This window comes from Lagopus muta, chromosome 1 (genome assembly GCF_023343835.1).
Source record: "Lagopus muta isolate bLagMut1 chromosome 1, bLagMut1 primary, whole genome shotgun sequence".
NCBI classification, from domain to species: Eukaryota; Metazoa; Chordata; class Aves; order Galliformes; family Phasianidae; genus Lagopus; species Lagopus muta.
In genome coordinates this window covers 63,544,434-63,567,893 of record NC_064433.1, presented here as the reverse complement: position 1 = coordinate 63,567,893, position 23,460 = coordinate 63,544,434, and the positions used below count along the sequence as shown (strand labels likewise).

The window sequence follows — 23,460 nt, the reverse complement described above, 5'->3', positions numbered from 1 at the left end:
TTAGTACAACACTCAGCACTGGCTTAGGAATGCTGCAGGTGAGCGTGCACGCAGGTACACCATCTCTCTGCATTACGACCTCACAAAGACATGGTTTTAAAACCTGTCAGTTAACACCACAGTGAGTTGTGCCCACTACTTACTCTTTTGCTTTCAGTTTAGAAGAAAAACAGTAAGGTTAATTGAAGTAATAAAAATTATGAAAATCATAACATAAACAATCAAGGTCTTGACTTCTTAATATTTAACTCTGTATCCAAAGCGGATCCTAATTTTGCCTGAATAGCAGAAGATCCTGCAGGGTTTGTTTCAGGCTGCAGGCACTTGATACTGAACTGACCTCACAGTATTTACATTCCCCTTAGGAAAGTCTGAGATGCAGCCCAACTGGGGAAGATCACATCTAACACTACTTGAGCTGCTAGTGCTAGAAGCAAGCAGGAAAGCACTGAAAAGCTGTAGGGTGAATGATAAGGACACATACATAAGACAAAGTTACAAGACAAAGTCAAACAGCAGCAGAGCTGAAAAGATGAGCTGGGGACATTTGCTTTTCTGATTCGGAAACGTCCTTGGAAATTCAGAAATCTTTTTGTCAAACTAGCAGTGCAGACTCTCAACTAGTGAAAAGAAAAGTATTTCAGGTCAAAGTCAGCAAACAAATGGGAACACACGAAATATTTGTTTGTCCAAAACCAATTAACATCTGCCAGCTACAGCTTTGCATGCACTGCATTCGGTTGCCTGTTGTGGATGCCATATCCATGTCAAATTTGGACAGGGAAAAAGAAAAAAAAAACACAAACACATGCACACAAATTGCTCTGTGTACTCTCCTTCTGACATTTCCATTACAGCTGTGAAAGAGACACCTGTTGCACCCAGCAACTGAGTCAAACCCACGTGCATCAACTCCCCAGTCATTACAAGTCTTGTTTTAGGTCCCTATTGCTGCAAAAGAAATCAAGATACAAATATAAGAGACTGTCAGCAAATTCTACTCATGTTTTTCTTAGAAGTACTTACTCCACCTTGAAACAAGTGAAAAGCTGTACGTGTTCTTTATATATTCACTCTGCCATCTATATAAGCTATATAAAAGGTATTGTAAAATTATACAAGCAATGCAGGTTTCTGAAGCAACTCCAGATTATTTTCTTGATTTCCTTGAAAAATTCAATAAAAACTTTTGAACTTCTGTAATTTCTTTGAAAGCCCTATTTCCAATTGCACAAGGCAAATGTTGCACAAAGTAATAAAATAACAAACAGGGGTTGCAGTAAAAGTTGACATTGGTTAAGCTGCCTGTCTAAAAATGAACAGTACCTTCAACATTCATCAAAAATTTGGGAAGATTTGAATGCTCCCGTGATTCCTCTAATGACTTACAAATATCATTACTGAAAGGCAAGAAGAAGAAAAACAACTCAAATATTGAACAAAGACTGCAGAAGCTTAAATGAAAGCTAGACACTTGTAATTCCAACTCCTCAGCTGCTGCAGTCTTTCAGCCCAAGCTTAAATCATGCAGCACTGTGAAACAACAAACCCCACCTACAATAATAGGACATCGCTGATTAAATCAGTTTTACTACTTCTGTCTCACTACTTACATTTTTTTTCCCCCGCGTGTAAAACTGCAAGATTTCACATAACTTACATATTTGAGCTGCAAAATGTTCTGAAGCAGAATGCATCCACACAGAAGAAAATAATGAAGAGGATAAAGCAGTGGAATTTCAATCGACTGCTGAATTTGATAGCACTTTCTGTTGTTTGAAACCACAAAGTAAGCAATCTGAGGCAGCAGAGATCCTGACTTTCTTGTCAGACAGGTTTGGCACTCTCACCAGAAGTTTAACAAAATCCACAACAGAGCCAGTTCTATTACGGAGCCTATTACAAAATCTATTTTGTGTTTTGCTCAGGATACAGGAATAAAAAGCGCTTTGGGAAAAAGATTCAGATGTGTCTTGATGTCTATAAATCTCTTTATAGATTAAAACTGAAAACTAAAGTGTTCCATGTAAGAAACTTCAGGTGGGGGACTTGCAAGGAGGCATAAAAAGCAACATGTCCTGTTTGTTGTTAAGTCTGTAGCCATTAGAGGTAATGACAAGGCCTGAAGTAGACTGTTTCATTCCATTTATAATTAAACAGAAGTCACTTTACCCATAATACTAGGTATCACTCATAAATAATTCTAAGACTTCACCTCTTATGCTGCTTAAAACACACCATGCATTGTATTAATCTGGATAGCTAAGCAGATTTTCTTTAAAAGCAAAACATTTCTTAAACACTATTTGTGGAAATCACAGCAGGGGAAGTTTTAATCTAGGGAAGTTTTTAGTTCTGCTACCCAGAGTACTTTTCATTTAATAACTGAACCACCAGATGAGAGCTGCAGAAAAAGAAATACATGGCTCAAAACAAAATGTTAAACCACCTTTTCCAGCGCTGCAATCATATTTCTCTGCTTCTTCCTAGTCTTGGCATCTCAATCTCACACTACTTCAAGGCAAACTAAAAGCTGCCATGAAAATCCTGTCAGCTTACGTTTATCTGAGGCTGAGCAAAAGGAGGGACAGAAGCATAAGACAGAAAAGATGGCAAAGATCAGAAAATATTAGTACCTCAGAGTTCACCAGTCAGCTGTAGTCGCTAGGTGTGCTTCCATAAATACATAAGAAACCCTAAATCCATTTGTCAGCTTAAAAAAAATTAAAACACTACAGACAGCTGCTCCAAGACCCTCTGTGCTGAGTATAACTTCTCAAGCTCTGAAGTTCTTCCAATTCATTCTAAAACAATTTTAATAATGACTACCTACCGGAACAAGGCCTGTTTTAGTGACAAACTCATAAAATTCACTGTATCCGAGAGCATTATGGGCTCAATTTAACCACCTTAAAATATTGGCTCAAATGTCAAATGCTTTAAGTGCTTAGATACAATAAAAAGAAAACTTCAGCTTTTACTAGTTGATCTATTAACTGCACACACAAAAAAGTAACATTTGTGTGCTTTATCAACAGAAAGTATTTCACTGTCTCAGATCAGAGATAAGCAAGGGAGACCCACACCAAGCACTAAAGACAGAAACTCTACCATAAAAGAGATTCTAAGATCAGAGAAGATCATATGAATTTCTAATGACGTTTAACTTACATCTTGATTCAGATGAAAATGAATGGTTACAATAAACATTTGATGTTATGACACTGCTTAAAAACACGCTCCTGGTTATAATTTCCATTTTCAATCTTTTGTATCAAACTTCAGAACTTCTAAGTCGAAGCCTTTGATAAAATAAGTAGATTATTGCGTATATGGAAAACGATAAAGTAACCTTACAAAATGGTGCAGCCAATACACTCATGTATACATACACACACACACACACCTCCCTCCCACGCACAGAAACACAAGTGTTAGCCAGTTTTCCTCTCTCCATCAAGATACCATTTTGACATTCAACCAGATTAAAGGTATTTTTCCCCTCCACTGGGATTTAAGAGCACCACTTGTTTGTTCTTATTGCACACAGCATTTTATTTCAAACACAGCTTTCTTCCCTTCTTAAAGACCAGGTGCAGTGAAGGACATAACATGTTATATCATCTGTTTTTAAAGGTCCCCAAAATCATTTACAACAATGGTAAATGTCTTAACATTGGTCAGCAGCTGCTTAGTCTGTAGGATTTCAACACAAGTATAAAAAAACCCCACCAAAATAGCAGATTTTTTTTTTTCCTAATACTACAATCTGGATGAAAGTAACAGAACTTGCATTTTTTTGAAAACTTATACAATTTCATTAGTCCTACTTACTAAGTGAGAAGTAAAGAACCTGAGTTTCTCTGAAATGCTGGAATTGAAAGCTAGCAAAGGAGACACCTAAAACCAAAGGGTTAACTGAATATTTCCTTCTGAAACAGCTTTGTGTACAAGGATTCCTCTTACCTGGTCTGACACACTGAAATGCTTTCAGGCAATAAAACACAAATTAGTTCTTTAACTACAATTTCCACGAAATACAAGTTGTAGACGACTTTGGAAGAGAAAACACGAATTTTAAAGAACAGGTTGCTTGTTACTCTACTTTTTCTTACAAGTTACTGGTTTTACTAAGTCACCGTGGGGAAAGCCACAAAGAACCAAGTTGCCGAAGCGTCCTGAACATGCAAACTTTTTTTTTTTTAATTGTTTATATAAAGCTCTACTAGCTTTGCAGGCCACACAAGCATTCAAAACACTGTCTAAAAGCCTTTTTTCCACTTCACAAACAAGTGTTCAATTTAAGTTTTTTATGTCCAAAGCAGACAGATGCAACACCACAAACAACCATTTGAACAGTGCCTGACCTATTCAATGCTGAGAAGTTGCAGCCTTTCCCAAATAGTTTACTGAGGTGCCTATGAACAAGTCCCTACTCTGAAACTTCTTCTGAAGGCATCTGCTGTTGTAACTTCTTCCCAACATCACTGTCAGAGAACACATTCCTTCCAGTCAAAGGCAAGAACGGAGGAAAGCAGCCACCTCCCACATTCAAAGAAAGAAGGTAAAGGAAGGAGAGAGGAGAGACGTTTAAATTTAGTTACTTACTGAAACACAGAAAAAACACACAGGCTCCACGTTGAGAGAAGCCTCAGCAGCCAGAGCTGAGGAGCTTTACTTCCAGTGTCTACCTCAAGCTTCACAAGAGCTTTCTCCCTCTCTCGCACGCACAAAGAAGCATACTGAAGATCAGTCTGAACTGCCAAGCCAAAGTGTATCTCAGGTTTAATGAAAGTGCAATTCATTAGAATTAGAATAAGAGCCAGCATAACATAAACATACTCAGGAAAAACAGGCTTAGCGCAGCACCACAACAGATGCTAGTTTTGATCTAGTAAAACAAAACACTCACAGACCACAAGAAAAAAAGCAGCATGAATAATTCCATTAAGTAAAAGCAAAACAATGTGCACTGGGTCAAATTTGGACCTGTAGAAGTTCCACTGAATAGTGACTGCACCAATTGCACACCTCTGTTGGCAAAGCTCAGGAAGTACCTGCCTGCCAGCTCAGCTAACAGTGGCTCTCAGCTCAAGGCACTGAAGGGAGCAGGGACTGAGATGGGAAGAGAAAAAGCATCTGTATGGAACAGATAGAGTAAGGAAGGTCTCAAAATACTTGGGGTCTTGGGGGGGGGAGGAAGAAGGGAGGGAAAGGGGAAGGTGAGACTTCACACAGTGTGGATACAAAAAACGAAAGCCCACAGAACAATTCTCTTCACAGTAATAACAAAGTTTGCATTACCTTTATCTGCTATTATTAACTCCATAACCAGTGAACACCAAAATCAGAAAAGTAGTATTACAACTTCCAAACCCTAAAATTGCTGAAGTTGGCTTAGTAATGTATGAGTTATCAAAAACCTTGAGTGATTCCAGTGTCTTTCTTTTCTTTTTACTGGATTTTTCTTTTCTCAGTGTTTTTCTTTTCTTTTTAATGGATTTCCATGTTTCATGTTACAAATTCTATGTCCTTTTTTTTTTTTTTTTTGTATTTTTTTTTTAAGTAATTACCCATTAACTCTTACAATATTTAAAAGCAACAACAACAAAAGTGCAACATTAACTTCTCCCATGGCTTCATGTCTATTTTAGTAAAACTAAAGCATACAAGGTATTACTGAATATAGAAATGCACTTTAAGAACAAGACAGCTCAAAACATCAACCACAAAACGTCACACTCCAAAATGTGTGCACATTTGGCACAAGAATCCTTAGCTTTCATGTTTGATGTTCTACTCGCCAAACTAACTTTGAAACAGGTTCATAAGCAAAGAGTAGCAGTCCCTGTTGGGCACAGAGCTCATTTTTGTAGGATGCATCTCCGTCACCTTACCACATGGGAGAAATCCCAATGTTTGCTGCAAGGAAATTAACTCCCACCCCTGTTCCTTTTACTTTTCAGCGCCAACTGCCCTTTCTACCTGGTTCAGTCTCCACTCCTTTTCCTGCACCTAGTCCCACCCTCCCAGCCTTTTCCTGCAGCAGGCCATATTTCCTTTTCCATCCTCTTCTTGTGCATTCCTCTATAAGCTGATTTTAGGGCACAGCCCTCCCTCCCCTCCTCTGACCCACACTCTTTTTTTCCAGTGCCTCCACCTCCACTCTGTTTCAGCACTGCACCCACTCCACTGCTGCCTTTCGCTCATGCTGCTGTAGCCCCCTGGCAGCTAGCCCATCCCTCAGCTCCCCCATAACAAGATTCCCTTTCTGTTCCTATCTGCCTCCACAGATATATTTTTTTTCTTCCCACTTTTCCCTACAGAGCAAGAGTGTGTGCCTTCCCCAGGGTTCCCAAGAAAGACAGCTTCATCCTTTCCACAGGGAGAACTGCAGCAGAAGCTTTAATGTAGTGAGGTGTTTTACTGAGCAGTAGCACTGTGAAGTGCCTGAGCACTTCCCAAGCAGGATGCTCCCTGCATTAATTTTGGTTCTTGAAAATACTGCAGTGAAATAAAGATGTAAATCTTAAAATACATAGCAAGTTTGCATGCAATCCTAACAAGTTCTCATTTTCTGAACTGCGCAAAGGAAGAAGGCACAGATCAGTTTGCTGTAATTTTATGTGGCAGGTCTCCCATTTACCTAGACCATTACTTGATCCAGAGGTCTCATGAAAAAAAAAAAGAAAAATAAAGAAGGGCAGGAATAAACTTTAGTCTTTCCTAATTCTTAGCAAAATAAGTGACAGAGGTGACCAGAGCAGGACTAAATTTCTTGGAGGAATACTACGATTCTTACTGAAGAAAAATAATCTGTTCTCACTTTTTTTTTCCCTCCCATCAATTCCCATTTTTCCCTCTCAATAAAGGGCTTTTCTGCAAACACAACCAGTTGATGTTCGATTTTTCCGGAGAATTTCTCAGCTGAGTGGGAGAGGATCTTTAGAATGCACATAAAAGACAAAGGTTCAAACAAAAGCTGAATTCGTAATGAGCAGGAGTTTATTTTAGTAAACAACAGAAACTGAAGGCTGAAAAGATCTCATCTCATTTAATCGCCTATTAGATTTTTCTTACCTACCCAATTCTCAAACTACATGTTTGAAAGCCAGTTCTATTGATGAAAGTCTCCACAAAAGCATTTGAAACACCTACTTGATTCAACAGTGAACTCACCTCAGCTTCAACCTGGGCTTACAAATACTTGGCTTCAGCAAGAAACAGGCAGAAACTCTTCTGGTAAGTACACAGCCTTCAACACAAAACTCTGAAATCCAGATTTAGCCCTCCTAATTCTTTGTGTTTTTAAGGGTATTCACCTATTGACTTCAGTCAGCTTTCATATTCCCCCAAAATTATCAGCGCTACGCAGGGCTAAGAAATATCAAATTCTAAACACCTTAACAGCTTACCTAAGAATACCTCCATAGAAGTCCCATGAGTTAGACTGATGCAAAACTCCTCAAATATCACTGGATTGATTTTTGAATAACTTTATTTTGTAAGTTAATAATCTAAACAACATAAATCTGGTGTAAAAGTCATTCCAAAAGTACTACCATATGTTTAGTACTATCAGAATGAGAAATTAATTAAAAAATAGCAGGAAAAGCAAGGAAGGAAATGCCCTAACTTAAAGAGTTGGGTGTTTTTAAACCAGGGAAAAGAGTTTCCTAAACATATAAACAAACACATATAAATGCCGAGAAAGACATACTTATGCAATTCTATAGCACTCTAATCAAGTATATCGGTACCTAACTATGATGCAGTAATTAAAAACATCATGTCTAAAATTCTCATTAATCTTAAGAGAAGAAGAAGCTGAAGCCAGTGACCAAGTATGTCTTTTCTATCAAGTACCATACTCGGATTGTCACATGGGTCTATTTCCTCATACACTCATAAATAATCTAAGTAACTTAAGCATCCCACAGTACTATCTAGTTTATCTGTTTTGAAGACAAGCCCTCAGTTTTCCAAAGCTCACAAAGGAGCTCAATACAGTACATATAATTCAACAGTCCACCAAAATATGCTATGAACAAAAGAGAGCTCCAAGTTTTTCAACACGGTATGCCATCACTTTCAAACTAGGGAGTTTTATTCCATATTATTATTCTTCACCTGATAATACGCAGGATTTCATACTGAGCTGACAATAAAGTAATAAGTAAAGACAGTACTTGAATTTTTCCATTTTACAGTCATACAGCTCTCCATTGCAGGTAGAAACTTCAGCTATTTTATGAACCAAATATTACTCCAGAAAAGTTTAACAACAGTTTGCATTAAGTAAAGGGCTACTCGTGTACACTTCTAATATTAAGGAAACAAGAAGATTTCCTCAAATTGGAGGAGACAAAAAATATTAACATAACCAGATCTAATAGGAAAACGTGCAACATTATGACTTTTTTTTATTCCACCTAATAAAAATACCTTTTATCATCTGCATTTAGTGGGGATGAGGACAGATGTTGTAGAAAGACACTGACATTATCAAGCATTGCAATTCTTCTACTAATCCAAAACACGGGAAGTCAAAGGCCTAGCTAACATCAACTCATCAGCACAACTCTATACCAAAACTAAAACCTCCTTGAGCAACGGAAATAACTCTGTACCTATCCTTGTTTCAGAATATATTTCTTTTTTAAAGACAAAACAAACTCAATGTTTTGGAAAAACAAAAACAAAAAAAAGTGTCACCATTCGGTATCTACTTATTCTGAAAATGAATGCATGCATCATGAGGAAATATAAGGTGTCCTTTAGAAATAATCCCATTTCAATGCAGTCTGCTTCCTGAGTCATTTGTTTGAAATGCCAGTCCCAGGAATGCTAAGATTTAGATGACGATTATCTCCTCGACATTATCCCAATTTGATTACACAGTGTTTACTACATCAAAGCCAGAAAAAGCACAGTAATAGATTCAGTGACACACCCACTTGGAACACTGAAGACCTATTATTAAAGAACCATAAGAATCATTTTCAAAAGGTTTTTATTTTCAAACACAGTCTAGCATAAGATCTTACCATAAAGCAAGGCTGTTAAATATTTTCATTCAACCCACATATTTGAAGCTGTGGCTCAGAAGCTAGGTGAAATTATTTATGTGATCAGGAAACTCGACTATCCTTCTTATATAACTCTCCTGCTGGACACATTACAGAAATTCAGCAGCCAAGTTTCACATGGTTGAACACATCAATAAAGTGCCATTAACATTCATTCCCCTGGAACTCCACCACTCATATCAGAACTCAAAACAATACATTTCTTTCAGGCCAGACCCTGAGCATTTTTTTTAGCTTTTTTTTTTTTTTTTTTTTTTTTAGCATTTTTAGTTTTAGCAAAATTTTATTTTGCTTTGATCTACATAATAAGTATTGACATTTAGCAAATACGTACATTCAAGCAAGCAGGTTGAAAATGCATATGTGGGGATGCCTGCGTAGACAAGGTCATAACAGCCTGTGCTGCTTTCCAGTCATGCGGGCACACGGTGGTAGCTAAGACTCAGACAACTAGAATGATTATAATCAACACATCATCCAGAGTTACGCCGCATAGGATAGTGATTACAATGTTGTCACCCTGTCTGCATTAGCTCTCGCATCTCGCCTAGCATTCAGCTCCACTGGTGCTGGAGAACTTTAAAAGGAGAAGCTATCATCAAGCACAAGCCTCAACCCAGCCTGAGTAGCTACACCTGTGAAACAACAAACATATTTAACTAAGGATGACAAACTGGTCCTACCATCTGAACCTCTCAGCAGACTTGACAGCGCTACCCCTGCTATCCTCCTACATCGATCAAATCACAGAGAAGTGTTGTTTGTGCAACATGTTTTCAAAGATGTGGCACAAATTTAAATATAAGCAGAGCTATTTAGTGTTGGCTATCAGCAAAACAATCAGTTTAATGTCTCTCTTAACTGTTACGATAAAACCGTGAACACAAGATCTCAGGAGGAGTACACAAACAAGCTACCACTTGGTTTATTCATGCATAAGCACAGGAACCGCTCTACAATAGCTGTCCTTAAACATTTTTTTTTTAATCCAAAGAAAACAAGCTGATATTTTCCAGTTACTATAGCTAATACACTCTTTGTAGGCTTATTCTATGATAAATTGCTGAATGCAAAGGTATAGAAAAATACTGTTCTATATTCTATACACAGTTTTAATTTTCACTCTTCTATATTTACTATGCAAACAGAACAGCAGAGGGTGAAATCCTTAGCACATTCTTGTCCTCAGACCTGTGCAGTTCTTGTCATTTGTTATACAACACCAGTGTAACGTAAGCTACAAGAAAGCAGAACAGAACAGTGAAACAAACACGTTGTCTAGTAACAAAAACCCCTTTTAGAGAGCCTGGCACAAGTTCTGGTCACATTTTTGAAGACTTACTTCTCAGTATATTCTTTGGAATTTTTTTCATTGTTAACTCAATGGTTTTCCTACAAGTATGTAGAATAAACCATGCAACACTTGCCTAAAACCCATCTCACAATGTTTACAAAGTATCTTACACAGAGCAGCTACCTTCTGCTCAACACTAAGACAAGAGCAAAACCTACCTACAGCCTACAGCTCTCTGGGTACCCTCACTGGTAATCTTTTGCAGAACTCACCCCAATGATGGTTTAATAATGGAAAACACACAGCACAGTGAACAAAAATTTCTGAATGTACTGAGTAAAGCCTGCAACTTGTCAAATATTAGAAAAACATCATTTTAGCTGGACCAATACCCATGGCTGCCATTTGAGAATTTTTCAGTTGCGGACAGTCTGACTATCTAGAGAGACAAACTTCCTAAGATGATCCAATCAACACGACCTCTGGAATTCTACATTGGAGCTCTAATTCCATGCTCCTCTTTCAAAAAGAGCATATAGCAATTATACCATGATGGACCAAGGGGTATCCCTTCGAGCATACTAAAATCTGAAGAAAAATTACTGAAATAAAAAAAAAAAAAACAAAAAAAACAGCACCAATACTGGAAACAAAAACAAGGAATCTGCAAGGCAGTCACATTAAACTTTCAGATTACAGAACAGGGCTTGGATCAAGACTCTGATCCCAACAACCAAGTAAGATCTTGCCTTTCTGAGAATATGGCATGACAGTGCATACATACAAGTGTCAAAACCACAGAAACTCAACATCTTCTTGACTTGCACAGATATTTGCTGCCAGTCGGTCAACTCATAGCAGAAATTTCATTTGAATTCAAATCCTTAAGCAACTTAAAAAGCATTAACACAAAAACTCAAGAAATGGTTTCATCTACAGAGGATGTCTTTAACATAGGATTTCATAGGACCAGCTTGAACAATTCTTTCCAACATCCATTCTTAGTTTGGAAAGAGTTCAAGACTACAGCGGCATTCAGACAAAGTAATTAGAATTACAGCACTGTGACAGATAAACTCTCAACTTACTTTACATAGTATCTTGCACCTTCGAAAGTATAAGCTTCCTCCCAACCTGTGGGTAAGTCTGGAAAACAAATAGCAAAGCACAGTAATTAACTTTTGAAGCACTGCTAGTTGCACTAGTCTACTCCCTAACACTAACGCACTTATCATTCGTTCCTCACTCTAGATGCTGAAAGCTCTAGTCCTACAAATGAGATTTTTAAATTGACTCAAAACACTGTCTCATTAGTTCTGTAATCTAAGACAAACAGCTCACACAGGGATCTGATTTGGATTTGTCATTCCCAAATAGTAACAGTTCAAGCCTGTCTTGTTTAGCAATGTTTTCTTCTTTGTCAAGTCACTGGAACTCACAGTCATCTCCAGTCCTTTCTGCCTTCAACTTCAGTAGCATCAAATCACCTGACAGGGAGAGATCTAAGCAAAAAAATCAATGCAAGGAGCTTGCACAAGTCACAGGCATCGTAACAGGCATGGTATCAACTACACCACACAGCTATTTCATATTAGCATAATTCCACCACTGATGTGACTAACAAGCACTCCTGCAGTGTTTACAACTCTACCCAGTTTCAGATAAAAATAATTTTCAATGCAAATCTGGTGGAGGAATTGGCTACATCTTTTCCCTCTCTGTTATCACTCTTGGGAATCAGGAGCCCACATAAAAAAGAAAAAAAATCTCTCTGGAAAAAAAATCCAAACCACTACTAATGGTCAGCTACTTTCAAGTAACGGTTTCCTGATGTAATGGAAGATCTGAAGGCATTGGGCACCACTACGCAACTCTAATTCATCACTGCCATTAAGTTTACTCCAGTTGATAAAAGCACTAATTGATAGGCAGGATTCGCTGACTGAATTAGAGAAGCAACAATATATTTTCTGTTAAAAGCAGAAAACACTCAGTCTGGAGGATGTGATTTTTCCTATTTGCTTATTTGCTCTGGATGGCTTTTATTTCACTGCTATGAAATATCTGGGGGAAAAAAAAAAGCCACACCAAAACAGAATCAAAGCGTTCTGATACTGTCAGAGGGCAAAGTCCATCAAACAGGAAGACACTCCAGCAGAAGTATTTATGGATGCTATAAGAACTTGGCAAAAAGAATACCCTTCCGGGGTATTTCTCCAGAAATAAAAAGCTCTTCAGTTTATAGCACAGGATAAGTTTCTCTTCGTCGACTAGTAAATGTTTCACAGTATTATTTACTAACAAGCTTCACAACACAAAATTCCAAGAGAAATTCATTCACTCAGAAATGGTCTCTTCTGACATATTTTAAACTTCTTTTGAGTATGTTCAGAGATGAATTAACAAACACATGTACATACAGAAGATGATTTTCTCTGCAGGTACTTCTACTCTACTTCTGATCTACAGATCATGGCTATGGTAGTCAAGGTCATACCTCACTGAACGTTTGGAAATAAATTTCATTTCACAGAATCACAGAATTGCTTAGGTTGGAAGGGACTGTAAAGATCATCAAGCTCCAACCTCCTGCCGTGGGCAGGTTTGCCAAAAGTTATTTACCTGATAATAACTCCCCTAGCACTGTATCCAGCACTACAGATGCTCTAAAGCAAGCTGCGCTTCCCTTGGAAGGGGCTTAATGGCAGAAATAAATGAGACACTGAGAGAATTGCTGGTGAATCACCATCAGTCAACAGTTGCCGCTGACAGCTCAAAAAAAAAAAAAAAAGGAATTAATGCTCTGCTAATATTAATGTCCAAGTAGCAGAGCACTTCACATACATCTGCCCTCATGCACGCTGCTGTGGATGAAAGCTGCTTTCTCAATTAATCCGAGTACTGAGAGTGGGGAAAAGAGGAGCCTGATATCAATCAGCAATTCTGTTTCCCGGCATTAAATGACTCCTTCAGCATCAGCCCTTCACTGCAGATTAAGCCACAGAGTTCTGATAGCCAGAACCCACGCTCTGTGAACTCCTCCCAACTCGCAGAAGACCGTCCACAGCTTTCTAAAAGCCCATTTCCGATTCTTAAAGAACGGGAACACCAAGCACGAAACAAACACAAACATCAACCAGCTCGGTGTGGTCCGATCGGCGGGCAGCTCTCCTGCGGTTACACGCAAAAGGAGAAGCGCTGGGAGCCGCGCTCCAGCACCTCCCGGCGGCAAACGCACCCCGCGATGCGGAGATGGGCGTCGGGGCTGCACCCCCAGCGCCTCCCGCTGCTCCCGCTCCGGAGCTGACACCGCCTTCCTCCCAGCGAGTTATCCCAGCGCTCGGGTCCCCTTCCTCTCCCCCCTCTGCCCCTCTCGCAGTCACTTGGAAACCACCCACGCGTTCAGCCCGGATGGGAAAGCGTGAAGAACAGCAGGGTTTCCAGGTGACCGGCTGCCGCCGGCAGAGACCAGCGAGGTGACACGGGGGGCACGGGTGGCAACGAGGGGATGCGGGGCAGGTGAACAACCTGCAGACGGCCGAGGGCTCTCACGGTATCACAGCGGCGACACAAGGCGGCAGGAGGAACGCGAGGGAACGGCTCGGAGGTTAAAGGCGGGTGTAAAGGCGGCGTGCGGAGAGCGCAGCGGGGCCGGGGGCAGCGGGAGGGGCCGGGACGGCCCGGGCTCGGCCGGCGGCGGGCGGGGCGGCAACGCGGGGCCGAGCGGCCATGGCGGGGCAGGGCCGGGGGTCGCTGCCCTACCGCAGGGAAGGTTCCTACCTGCGCTGCGACGGTGCCCGGTGATCACGGCCTCTCCGGTCAGCGGGTGCAGCCAGGTCGTGCTCTTCGCCTCCTCGCTGCGGGGACGCACACAAGGACCGGTCAGCGAGCAGTCGGGCAGCGGTCTACTCCCCCCCACCAACGCGCCCAGCCCCCGCCCCGCGACCCCTTCCCTCCCCCCAGCAATGCCCCGCTCACTTGATGAAGAAGACGCGGCCGCCCTGGCTGATCCCGTAACTCCAGCTGCCGGGCAGCGCCCGCAGCCGCTCCGCGCTCAGCTCCGCCGGGGCCGCCATGGCCGAGCGCAGCTACCAGCGCAGCCGGGGAGAGCCGAGGGGAGCGGGGCGGGGGGGTGAGGGGGGAGAGCGGCGCGGGCACGAGCGAGCGCGTCCCCGCCGGCGCCGCCGACACCTTGGGGAGAGGGCGGGCGCCGCGCGCTGGGGAGGAGCACGGCGGCACGCCCCGCCCCGCCCGCCCTGGCACGCCCCGCCCACCGCGGGGGCGCGCGCGGCTCCCCGCTTGGCGGCACGCCCGCCCGCGGGGGCGCGCCTTCTCCCCCGCCGCGGCCGTTGAGGCGGGGCTGCGGGGCGAGTTCCGGCAGGGGGGAAGGGCGGGAGCGGACAACGCGGGCGGCGCGGTCTCTGAAAGGAGCCGGGGGTCGCCCGGTGGGCGACGAGTTTCTGGTCGGCAACAGTGATGCCGAAGGGAAAGAAGGGTCCTTCCGCTGCCGTGGCCCGCCTGGAGAAAGCGGAACGCAGGCCCGGGGCTAAACTCAGAGCCAGCGCCTGTCCCGCGGCGGGATCCTGATGTGTGTCAAAGCCCCCGGCTGCCAGCAGCAGCTCTGCTCCTCGGGTCTTTACGGCAGGCTTTCCTACAGGAAATTAAACTTTTATCGAATTTCTTCCAGGAGCGCGTGTGCTGCTCTGCTCTCAACTTCTGACTTTGCTTTTATTTCTCACGTGTGGCCTTCAGCAGTGAGCAACACCACGCTTTTCTCTCAGGACCCAACCGCTGTGCCCAGCCGCAGACCAAGGGCATGGCCAGGAGCGTTCTGTGCTCCAGGTGGTGGTGGTGACCGAGGTGAAATCCACGCGCGGAGGTGGATCTGTGCATGTCCTTGTTTTGTGATGAGCAATCTGAGTGGGTATGCTTGGCTTTGATTGAAGTTACAAATAAAAATCACGGATTACTAAAGCTGTGTGGTGGCTGTGATCTTTCTGAGAGAATCTTGCCTTACAAAACCACGTTCTAGACCAGAACTGGGAAGCCTGAGGTGTTCCTGCATCCACAGAAGCATTGAAACTCTGGGCTGGCCGCGTTGCGAGGAACAGCTTTGCCCTCCTTGTGTTCCCATTTTGATTAAATCTGACAAAGCAAGTTGCCACGTGGCTCGTTCCCCACCACACCTTGTGGCTAAAACCTTAAAACCCAGTTGTCCTGTACAAGGTACTCCAGACCCAAAGCACAGTGAACGTGTCAGCAGACACTGTTATCTTTAAGTAACTGAATGTGAGATAAGAATCCCTCTCTGCCCAACATTACCCTTCGTTTCCACTCACCGCTGACAGCACCTGAGATTTATGGACTACCAGACAAAGATTTGCTGGGGAGAACACAAGTTATTCTCTAAACAGTTCCTTCTCTCCTCAGAGCAAGAGCCCTCGGGTGACGAGTAAAAGTGAATAATGACCCTTCCACTGAGGAGCTGTGGAAGGCTGCCTGGCAACAGCATGGGGGAAATCACATACATTTTGGGCTTGTGAGGCAGTGATCACAACTGACTTCCCTCATGCAGCCTAACCAACGCAAAGAGCAAGTACTCTCAGTCTTGAGAGCACTGCAAACCTTCCATCATGCCGAATCAGCTTTCTTCACTAGCAGAAGGTACCATACAGCAGGATGTGTACTGGCCCAGATCCATGAAATAAGCTAGATGATGATAGAATTCAGGTACATAAATCCTTCCAAAACTCAGCATGTGCTTTGTTGAACACACCTTTGTTAGGAAAAGAAGTTTTGCCAGTTGCAGCCTTCTTTATGTTTTGCTTGTGTTTGGACTAGCTGCGTTCTTGGTGAAACTAAGGAGAGCAGTGCATAAAGTATTTCAGAGCCTGCCTGAATTCTTGGATGAAAGCTTGCCATGAAGGCCTGATAAATTGGCTGCAGTCAGACCATGTGCAGGGAGGACTTACAGGATTAGTTTCTTTATAATTCACAGCAAACAGGTTGGTGACAGTGTCACCACCAAGAACTGTAAGAAAATCGCTTCAGCCGGCAGGAGGAAGAAGGGTTTTTAGAGCCATGTCATTCTCTTCCCAGGAAAATGCTTTTGCTCCATCCTCTCGGCTATTTGGAAGCTGAGACTGTTTTGTGAGTACACTGAAGGTGCTCCACCTCCCCCTTTGAAGTCACATTATGTTGCAAATTATTGGGCTATATGGGGGTAGCATGACTTGCTGGTCTCATGAATAGGGAGCTCATCCAGGGCGTGATGGAAAATCCTGGTTCAACTCCATTGTTCAGGGACTCTTAGTCACTTTATGTTAAACAGTCATCAAGTAAAATCCAGTATTTGTAGTTCTGAAACATATGGAAGGCACATTTTGACTCTACTTTCAGGAATTAATCCTGCAAGATGGCATGCACCATGAATTCATGTTGCTTTGACTTAAAGGGAGCTTATAATCAGGAGGGAGAACAACTTTTTATACAGTCTGATGGTGACAGGACAAGGGGAAATGGTTTTGAACTAATAGAGGGGAGAATTAGATTGGATACTAGGAGGAGATTTTTCATTGAGGATGTGGTGAGGCATTGGAGCAGGCTGCCCAGAGAAGTTGTGGATGACCTTTCCTTGGAGTTGTTCAAGGCCAGGTTGGATGGGGCCCTGGTCAACCTGATTTAGCAAGTGGCAACCCTCCAATGGCAAGGGTGTTGGAACCGGATGATTTTCAAGATGCCTTCCAATCTAAGTCATTCTGTGGTTTTATGGTTTCTCAGAGGTCAGCGCTTTATCATTTTGTGGAATGGAGCCCTTGAACAGTGTGAGTGAAGCCACACTTGCACCATTTGTGCAGGCTGGTACCACTTGGGTTAACAGTCTTCCATTCTGAAAATTGCTGTTTAGTCAAAGTTTTTGCTTCACACTCAGTGTGAAAGTTTGCTAAAAGCGAATCATACACTGAGATTTGATAAAGCTCATTAGGAGTGTGTCCCTTTTACAGTCAGACAAGTTCTTAAGTGCTTTTTAAAAAGACTTTAGAATAATATATTTTTTAAAAAGCCATGCCACCTAAAAGGATTAAAATTGTCTTTTAAAAGCAGTTTATATCACCATAACAACTCCATCCATATTTTACCTTTCTCATAATTCTTTTTTTTTTTTTTTTTTACTATAAAAACGAGCTAATAATTCCAAATGTGAAATGGTCAGTCTGATTTACAAGACTCTCATAAATCCATCAGGATGCTCTCATCTGGCCAACAGATCCTCTTCCCTGAATAGATGAAGAGGAACTGCTGAAGTAGTGACTACTAGTGAACAACTGCTCTCTGCCTTCTGCCTCCATGGCCTGATATGCCTGTTGCTCCTGTCACTGATGGGAAGCAGATGGAGGATGTGGAGCAAGTTGTTGCTGTATGTGTGAGGCAGGATGAGGAACAGAGCCCTCCCAGCAGTATAATGGCCTCTCATTCCTGAGAGCTTGGGATAAACTGAAAATCTGGCTTCCCTGAACTTTTTTCCATGGTTCTCCAATTTGAGCTCACTTTTTTCCTTCCTCGTTCACCTCTCCAAGACAGTAGCTTTACTAGCAGCTCCCTTAGGGTCAGGGAAGACATCAGAGCACTAAGTTTACTGATTTTTTTTTTTTTTTAATCATTTCAGCTCAGTAAAGTAGTCATAATCAAAACATTTAAAATTCCTAAGGCAATAGAACCCTGTCCACAAAAACAATAATCCCTTTAAATGGGATTAATTAAAAACCAGCACTGGGAGAGCATTCATTGACTAAGACTCAGAGAAATCCACCCACACCTCTCCCAACAGGTATGAGGTGACAACAAATGGTGAGCCAAGAAAAAGAGGGTTAGGTTTCAGCAACCTCTGAAGCAGGCAGAGAATGGCAGTTTTGACACTCCACCTAGAACTTATTCACAGCCTTGTGTTCGTCAGGGCCGATTCTGTGTATTCTGTCAATACGAATGAAATTGGATGAGGTAGTATTACAGACTTGTCTGTGACTGTACATTTTTATGCTGTTTAGCCAGCAAGACAATATAGAATTTAACATGACAAGAAAAGACCATTGCTGGGGGTGCGCTATTTCACATTCTAATAGGGAAGCGACTTCTGAATGGTGGGTCCCTTTTTAATCATAGAATCTTAGAATATCCTGAATTGGAAGGGACCCCACAAGGAACACTGAGTCCTTCCTTTTGACACTCTCTTTTTCCCCCATCTGTAAACTAGTTTGTTGTGAGTTGTTTTTTTTTTTTTGCCTCCATAGTGATCTTGCAGTGCATGGTGAATCAGATTAGTTTGCTAATCTGGTATAAAATATGACATCAATCCTCTCAAATGATTCCTTTCCCATTAGATCAATGAATTGATCCAGCTTGTCCTGATCCAACACATAGAGTGGGGAGAGAAGATCCACTCATGACAGAAGGGGAAAAAAATCAACATTCTCGGAAGTCAGAATATCTTTGTGTAGATATAAGAGGCAATTCGCCTAGGTCAGAGCAAACAAGAAAGAAAAGTTGTCTGAGACAGCCTCTGCAGACTGCTTCATTGGTAGAATGGAGCCACTTTTTGCTATAAAGAGCCTGACAACACTGCAGGGCTCTTGTCCAGTAGCTTTGAAGGCTGCAAGTTTTCCTAGGGGTCATTAGTCCAAGTGGCACAGTAGTCTTCTTCGGGGTTAGTTTAGAACATTGATCTGACTCAACAAGCTGTGGATCATTAACCTCACAGACTGATTTCACAGTTTGTAAGATAAAAGTTAAAGCCCACGCTTACTCAGGGAATAGAAATTTATTTTACAGTTTAATTGGTTTAATAGTCTGTGCTAAAAAAAAAAAAAAAAAAAAAGTTTTGTTCATTTCAAAGATTTTCTAAGCTGCAATTAATGATTTTCAGGTAAGGCTGTATTATGCAAAACTTTTCTTTCCCTTGAGACAACAAATCCTTACATGAGGATTCCATTATTTTCCATTTAATTTCCTTAAAGATCCTGTCAAACTAATACAAAGCAAACTCCAAAGCAAGAGAGTGAGATTTACTTTTCCTTGGCAAGGAAACATCAGAAAAGCAAATGGGTTCATTATTCTTCTGACCAGCATCATCTTGTCAGAAAAATATTGACCATTCAGAGCAATTTTGAACAGAGAACAGTTCCCTCCTATCGTTTCTCTTCTAACTTTAGAGACTTGTTTACATTTATGTCCATGTCACATATACCACAATGAGTTTCTGGCCCAGTCCTCCAGCTTGAGATGATAGATGCCACAGTCAGGTCTTCATGTTTTGTTTACTGAGCATAATATATTCAACATCATATTCATATTCAACCGTCTCAGAAAAAAATGAGGCCTCAAGATCAAGAGCTGCTTTGCTAAAACCTTCTTCTATATTTTTTTCGCTGCTTCACAGACCTCTAGTTCAGGGAGCCTTCAGACAACCACAAGGCATGTGGTCGCCTGGAACTATTGCATTGCAGTTGAAGCACATTTTTTATTGTATTTTATTGATCAAATTAGGTTAAATTAATATAAAGAAGGAAATAATTTGTGAGAGAAATAATGAACTCAGCATCCTGCCTGTCCTCTCACTGATAGTGGTTAGCCACAATAGTTTTAAGCCAAGAAATTTCATCTTCTAAATAATACTGTGATTTGAAAATCTAGAATAAAATCATACACTGGACAACACATAAATTCTCTGCCTCTAAGCTGGACCACAGGTCTCACAGGTCTCTTCAGTTCTGGTAGACTTCAGCATCTGCTTTTTTATATTGAGTCCTTTTCATTACTGTTGCCCTACTTCTCAAAAACATGTTCTGTTTCAAGCAAATAAGGAGAAACTTCATGAGAAACATCCAGAAGTTTGCCACTGTACATATACATCCTCAAGGGTGCAAAGTCCTGTAAGTCCTTCACTGTGTGATCTTTTCTCTTGTGCATTCTTTCCTGTATTTGTTTAACGGAGCTAGTAAGAATTTGCAGTATCTTTCCATTTTTCATCCCGTTAGCAACCGCATAGCAAAGGAATAGAATTTTAAGCTATCTCTAACATTTCAGCAGCTGGTAGCGTGTTTTCAGAGTAATGCAAAATAAAAGCGTGGGTTTGATCCTTGAGATTTTTGTAGACATTCTTGTTACAATCTTGATGCCATTTTCCACCAAATGTTGTGCTGTGTATACCTTGAAGAGCTTTAAGTGATACTATTTTTACAAGATATTTTAGCTCATAATCAAATCACAGTCCATTTTCTGTAATTACCACAGCTGGAAAAATATGTATGCCAGTCTTTACAGAGTAGACATATGATTACCAGTGTAGTGGTTATATTCTTTAATAATGCTACAGCAGAATAATGAGAAAAGTAACATATTTTTAGTCTGTAATTTTTCCAACATTATAGACAAATCCAGGACAGCTCTTAACTTGTTTGAAAGTTTACTTGCATATTTTTAGATACAAGCTGGTATCTGTTCCAACACTTGTTATTAACAGCATTCACCTCTTGTCATCCTAGCGCTTTCTGAACTGGTCCATTTGCCAGAAATCCTATGCCAGTTTTCTATATTTTCATTTACTTCAGCATTCCTATGTACTCACTTTTTAAAATTTTATCTTCAGGGTCTCCTGTTCTTCAATAGTATAAGCTTTTTTAGTGGTGGGTAGGACAGAGTTCCATCCTTTCAGGTTTGGTACTTTTACTCCTGTACTGTTCCAGCCACAGTAAGAATGGTTTGTTCACTGCATGACATGAGTTTTACCCACTTGTGCTGGATGGAAATATAACAGAAGAAGTATTTCTGAAACCTTACTTGCATAATTTCATCCAAATGATATTTTTTGATATTTCAGTTACTGAGATAGGGTTCTTCAGAAAAAATGAAATCGTTTCCAGGCCACTTTTACAGCAGCAGTGAGCTGGTCAATGCAATCAGTACAGTGTAGTGCAGAGCACTGCATCCTTTAAGGCCACCTGTCACTTGGTTACACCCAGTGATCCACCATCATTTGTCTCTTCAGTGCTTGCATAATCTTAATTGGTAGTTGGTAGTCTGGAGCAGCCTTATGCTTGTCTAGTTCTGTCATATTTGGTTTATTCTTGTGTGGTTTTGTCATTCAGATGGTTTTCAAAGTCTTTTGATTTGTAGGCCTCTCTTTTCCAGGGGAGGCACAAGCCCTGTGTGGCAGGCTTGTGTTCACTAACAGCACGGTTAGCTTTCATTAAACACCTGGAAGCAGTTCACAGATCACACAGTCTGTAGCTCCCTGGTTAAGTGTTGCTGTTAATACATCTCTGCTTTTTTTTTTTTTTTTTTTTTTTTTTTTTCACCAGTTGTTTCCATCTCTCCCTACTTGTAGCAAAGGTTAATCTAGCTTGATTTTTAGATGTTTGCTTTTATCATCACACTTTATGTTTTCCAAAATTAAATTTTCTTTATTCAGTGATATTAATCACTTTTTTTTTTTTCTTCCAGATTTCTGAATATTTAAAATGTTTGAAATTTTAACTTAGCACCCCTGTGGTACCTCCTCCTTCCTTTTGTTATTCGTTATTAAATACCTAAAAGTTATGCTTTTTTTTCTTGAGAAGAATTGCTTTTGTTTCCTGCACCAAGTTCCCTAAATTTTGTAATTCAGTTACCTTGCCAGTCAGTCCATTACTACCGTAACAATCTCAGGGAAAGTAACAGTCTTCTAAGGTTCAGTATTTTAAATACTGCTTCTCACTAGCACATCCATTTTCTTTCGATTTCCTTTCTGTCTTGCTGCTCCATTGATTGCACTAGTTTTACTTTCTCATTTTTCCTTCCTTTCTCAGCCTCCTATTTCTAGCACTAAGGATAGCTGATGCTGTTTCTGCCTTGAACCCTACTTCCTTATCTTTGCCTCCCCTAGCATTCTCCCTCCATTGCATTTCAGCTTCTGACGAGGACCAGCATTGCACAGAAGCAGGTGAAAACTGTGACAGGATGACCTCTCTGCTATTCGTTTTCCCCAAAGGCTGCATTTTCTCTGCCGTGTTGACTCTGCACCTGCCCTCACTTGTGGTAATTTCTGCAAAACTCTGCATTTCCAGATGATGCCCAGAGGAGTCTGGATGGTGATGTGAATAATGTCCACGTCCTCCGGTCTGTTATGACCATCACTTCTTTATTCTACCTGCCCACTTGTTTTCCATTTTTAATGTGACACCATCCTTCTCCCACTCCTATACTGAGCCCTCCTTTACAAATGATATCTGGCTTTCCATTTTGCTCTTTTGGTAGCTGATGACTTCATTTCCTACAATGTGACCTGTGCTTCTTGCAAGTCCAGTTCAGCTGCTCTGTTTCTCCAAATGAGTAGTACTGTTTTACTTTCCTTGTATTGTTTCACCATGCTCTTCTTTCCGTCAGTGAAGCTACTGAGAACACTAAGCCCTACTGTAACTTATATATCAGATTTTAGAAAGAACAGGAAAGCATATGGCAGACTTGCAAATTGAAGATTTGCTCTTCTTAAAGCTCTGTCCATGCTTTATTGTACTTGAAGCATCATGTGCAAAAGCCTTATACTAGTCTCAGACTAGAAAGAACACAAGAAAACTCACATCAGGCTGTTGCAAAAAGCTTGGAAGACAAAGAGAACTCTTGAGAATCTGAAATAAATTAAGTAATCCAGAATCTCAGGAAATGATAGAAAAAGAAAATAAAAATTACTAAGGGAGGGCATTTAAACAGATCCTGTAACAAAGACAACTGCAGAGGGGATTGCAAAAGCACAGAAGAGTGAAGCAACCCTGCTCAATAGGAAACAGGAGTGAGCAGCAGTATGCCAAAGGCCCTGAAGACTGATGGTGTTTCACAGCAAGCTGCAGCAGTGGAGCTCCCTGTAACATGACCACCATGCTAGAGCAGCGATGTAAGCCCTAGTGGGAGCATTACATGGTGTTCAAAGAAGTCACAAGAGTATCAAATGAATGTCCTAATATTTGTGGTAATGATGGGACAGCACATTTGTTATCATTTGTATATGTCCTTTTAGTAACTTTGAAGGGAAAGGAGAAAGTTTACCGA

At 41.2% G+C, this 23,460-nt stretch overlaps 1 protein-coding gene across 24 annotated transcripts in view; it reads right to left on the bottom strand.

Annotated features, from left to right (window-relative positions):
* Positions 1 to 14,528, bottom strand: part of PLEKHA5 (pleckstrin homology domain containing A5) — a 167,584-nt gene extending 153,056 nt beyond the window's left edge. For 20 of the 24 annotated variants that reach the window (XR_007374719.1, XM_048934531.1, XM_048934530.1 and 17 more), the window contains exons 1-3: positions 14,362 to 14,528; positions 14,164 to 14,240; positions 11,472 to 11,529 (exon numbers count right to left, since the gene is read on the bottom strand). Coding sequence is in view for 23 of the 24 variants with exons in the window: in XM_048934531.1 (XP_048790488.1) it covers positions 11,472 to 11,529; positions 14,164 to 14,240; positions 14,362 to 14,459 (233 nt within the window). In the remaining variant the exon portion in view is untranslated. Of the gene's footprint in view, positions 1 to 6,145; positions 10,327 to 11,471; positions 11,530 to 14,163; positions 14,241 to 14,361 lie in introns of those variants that run through there. The other 4 variants (XM_048934556.1, XM_048934554.1, XM_048934544.1 and 1 more) reach the window with 2 other exon arrangements.
* Positions 14,529 to 23,460: the final 8,932 nt, after the last annotated feature.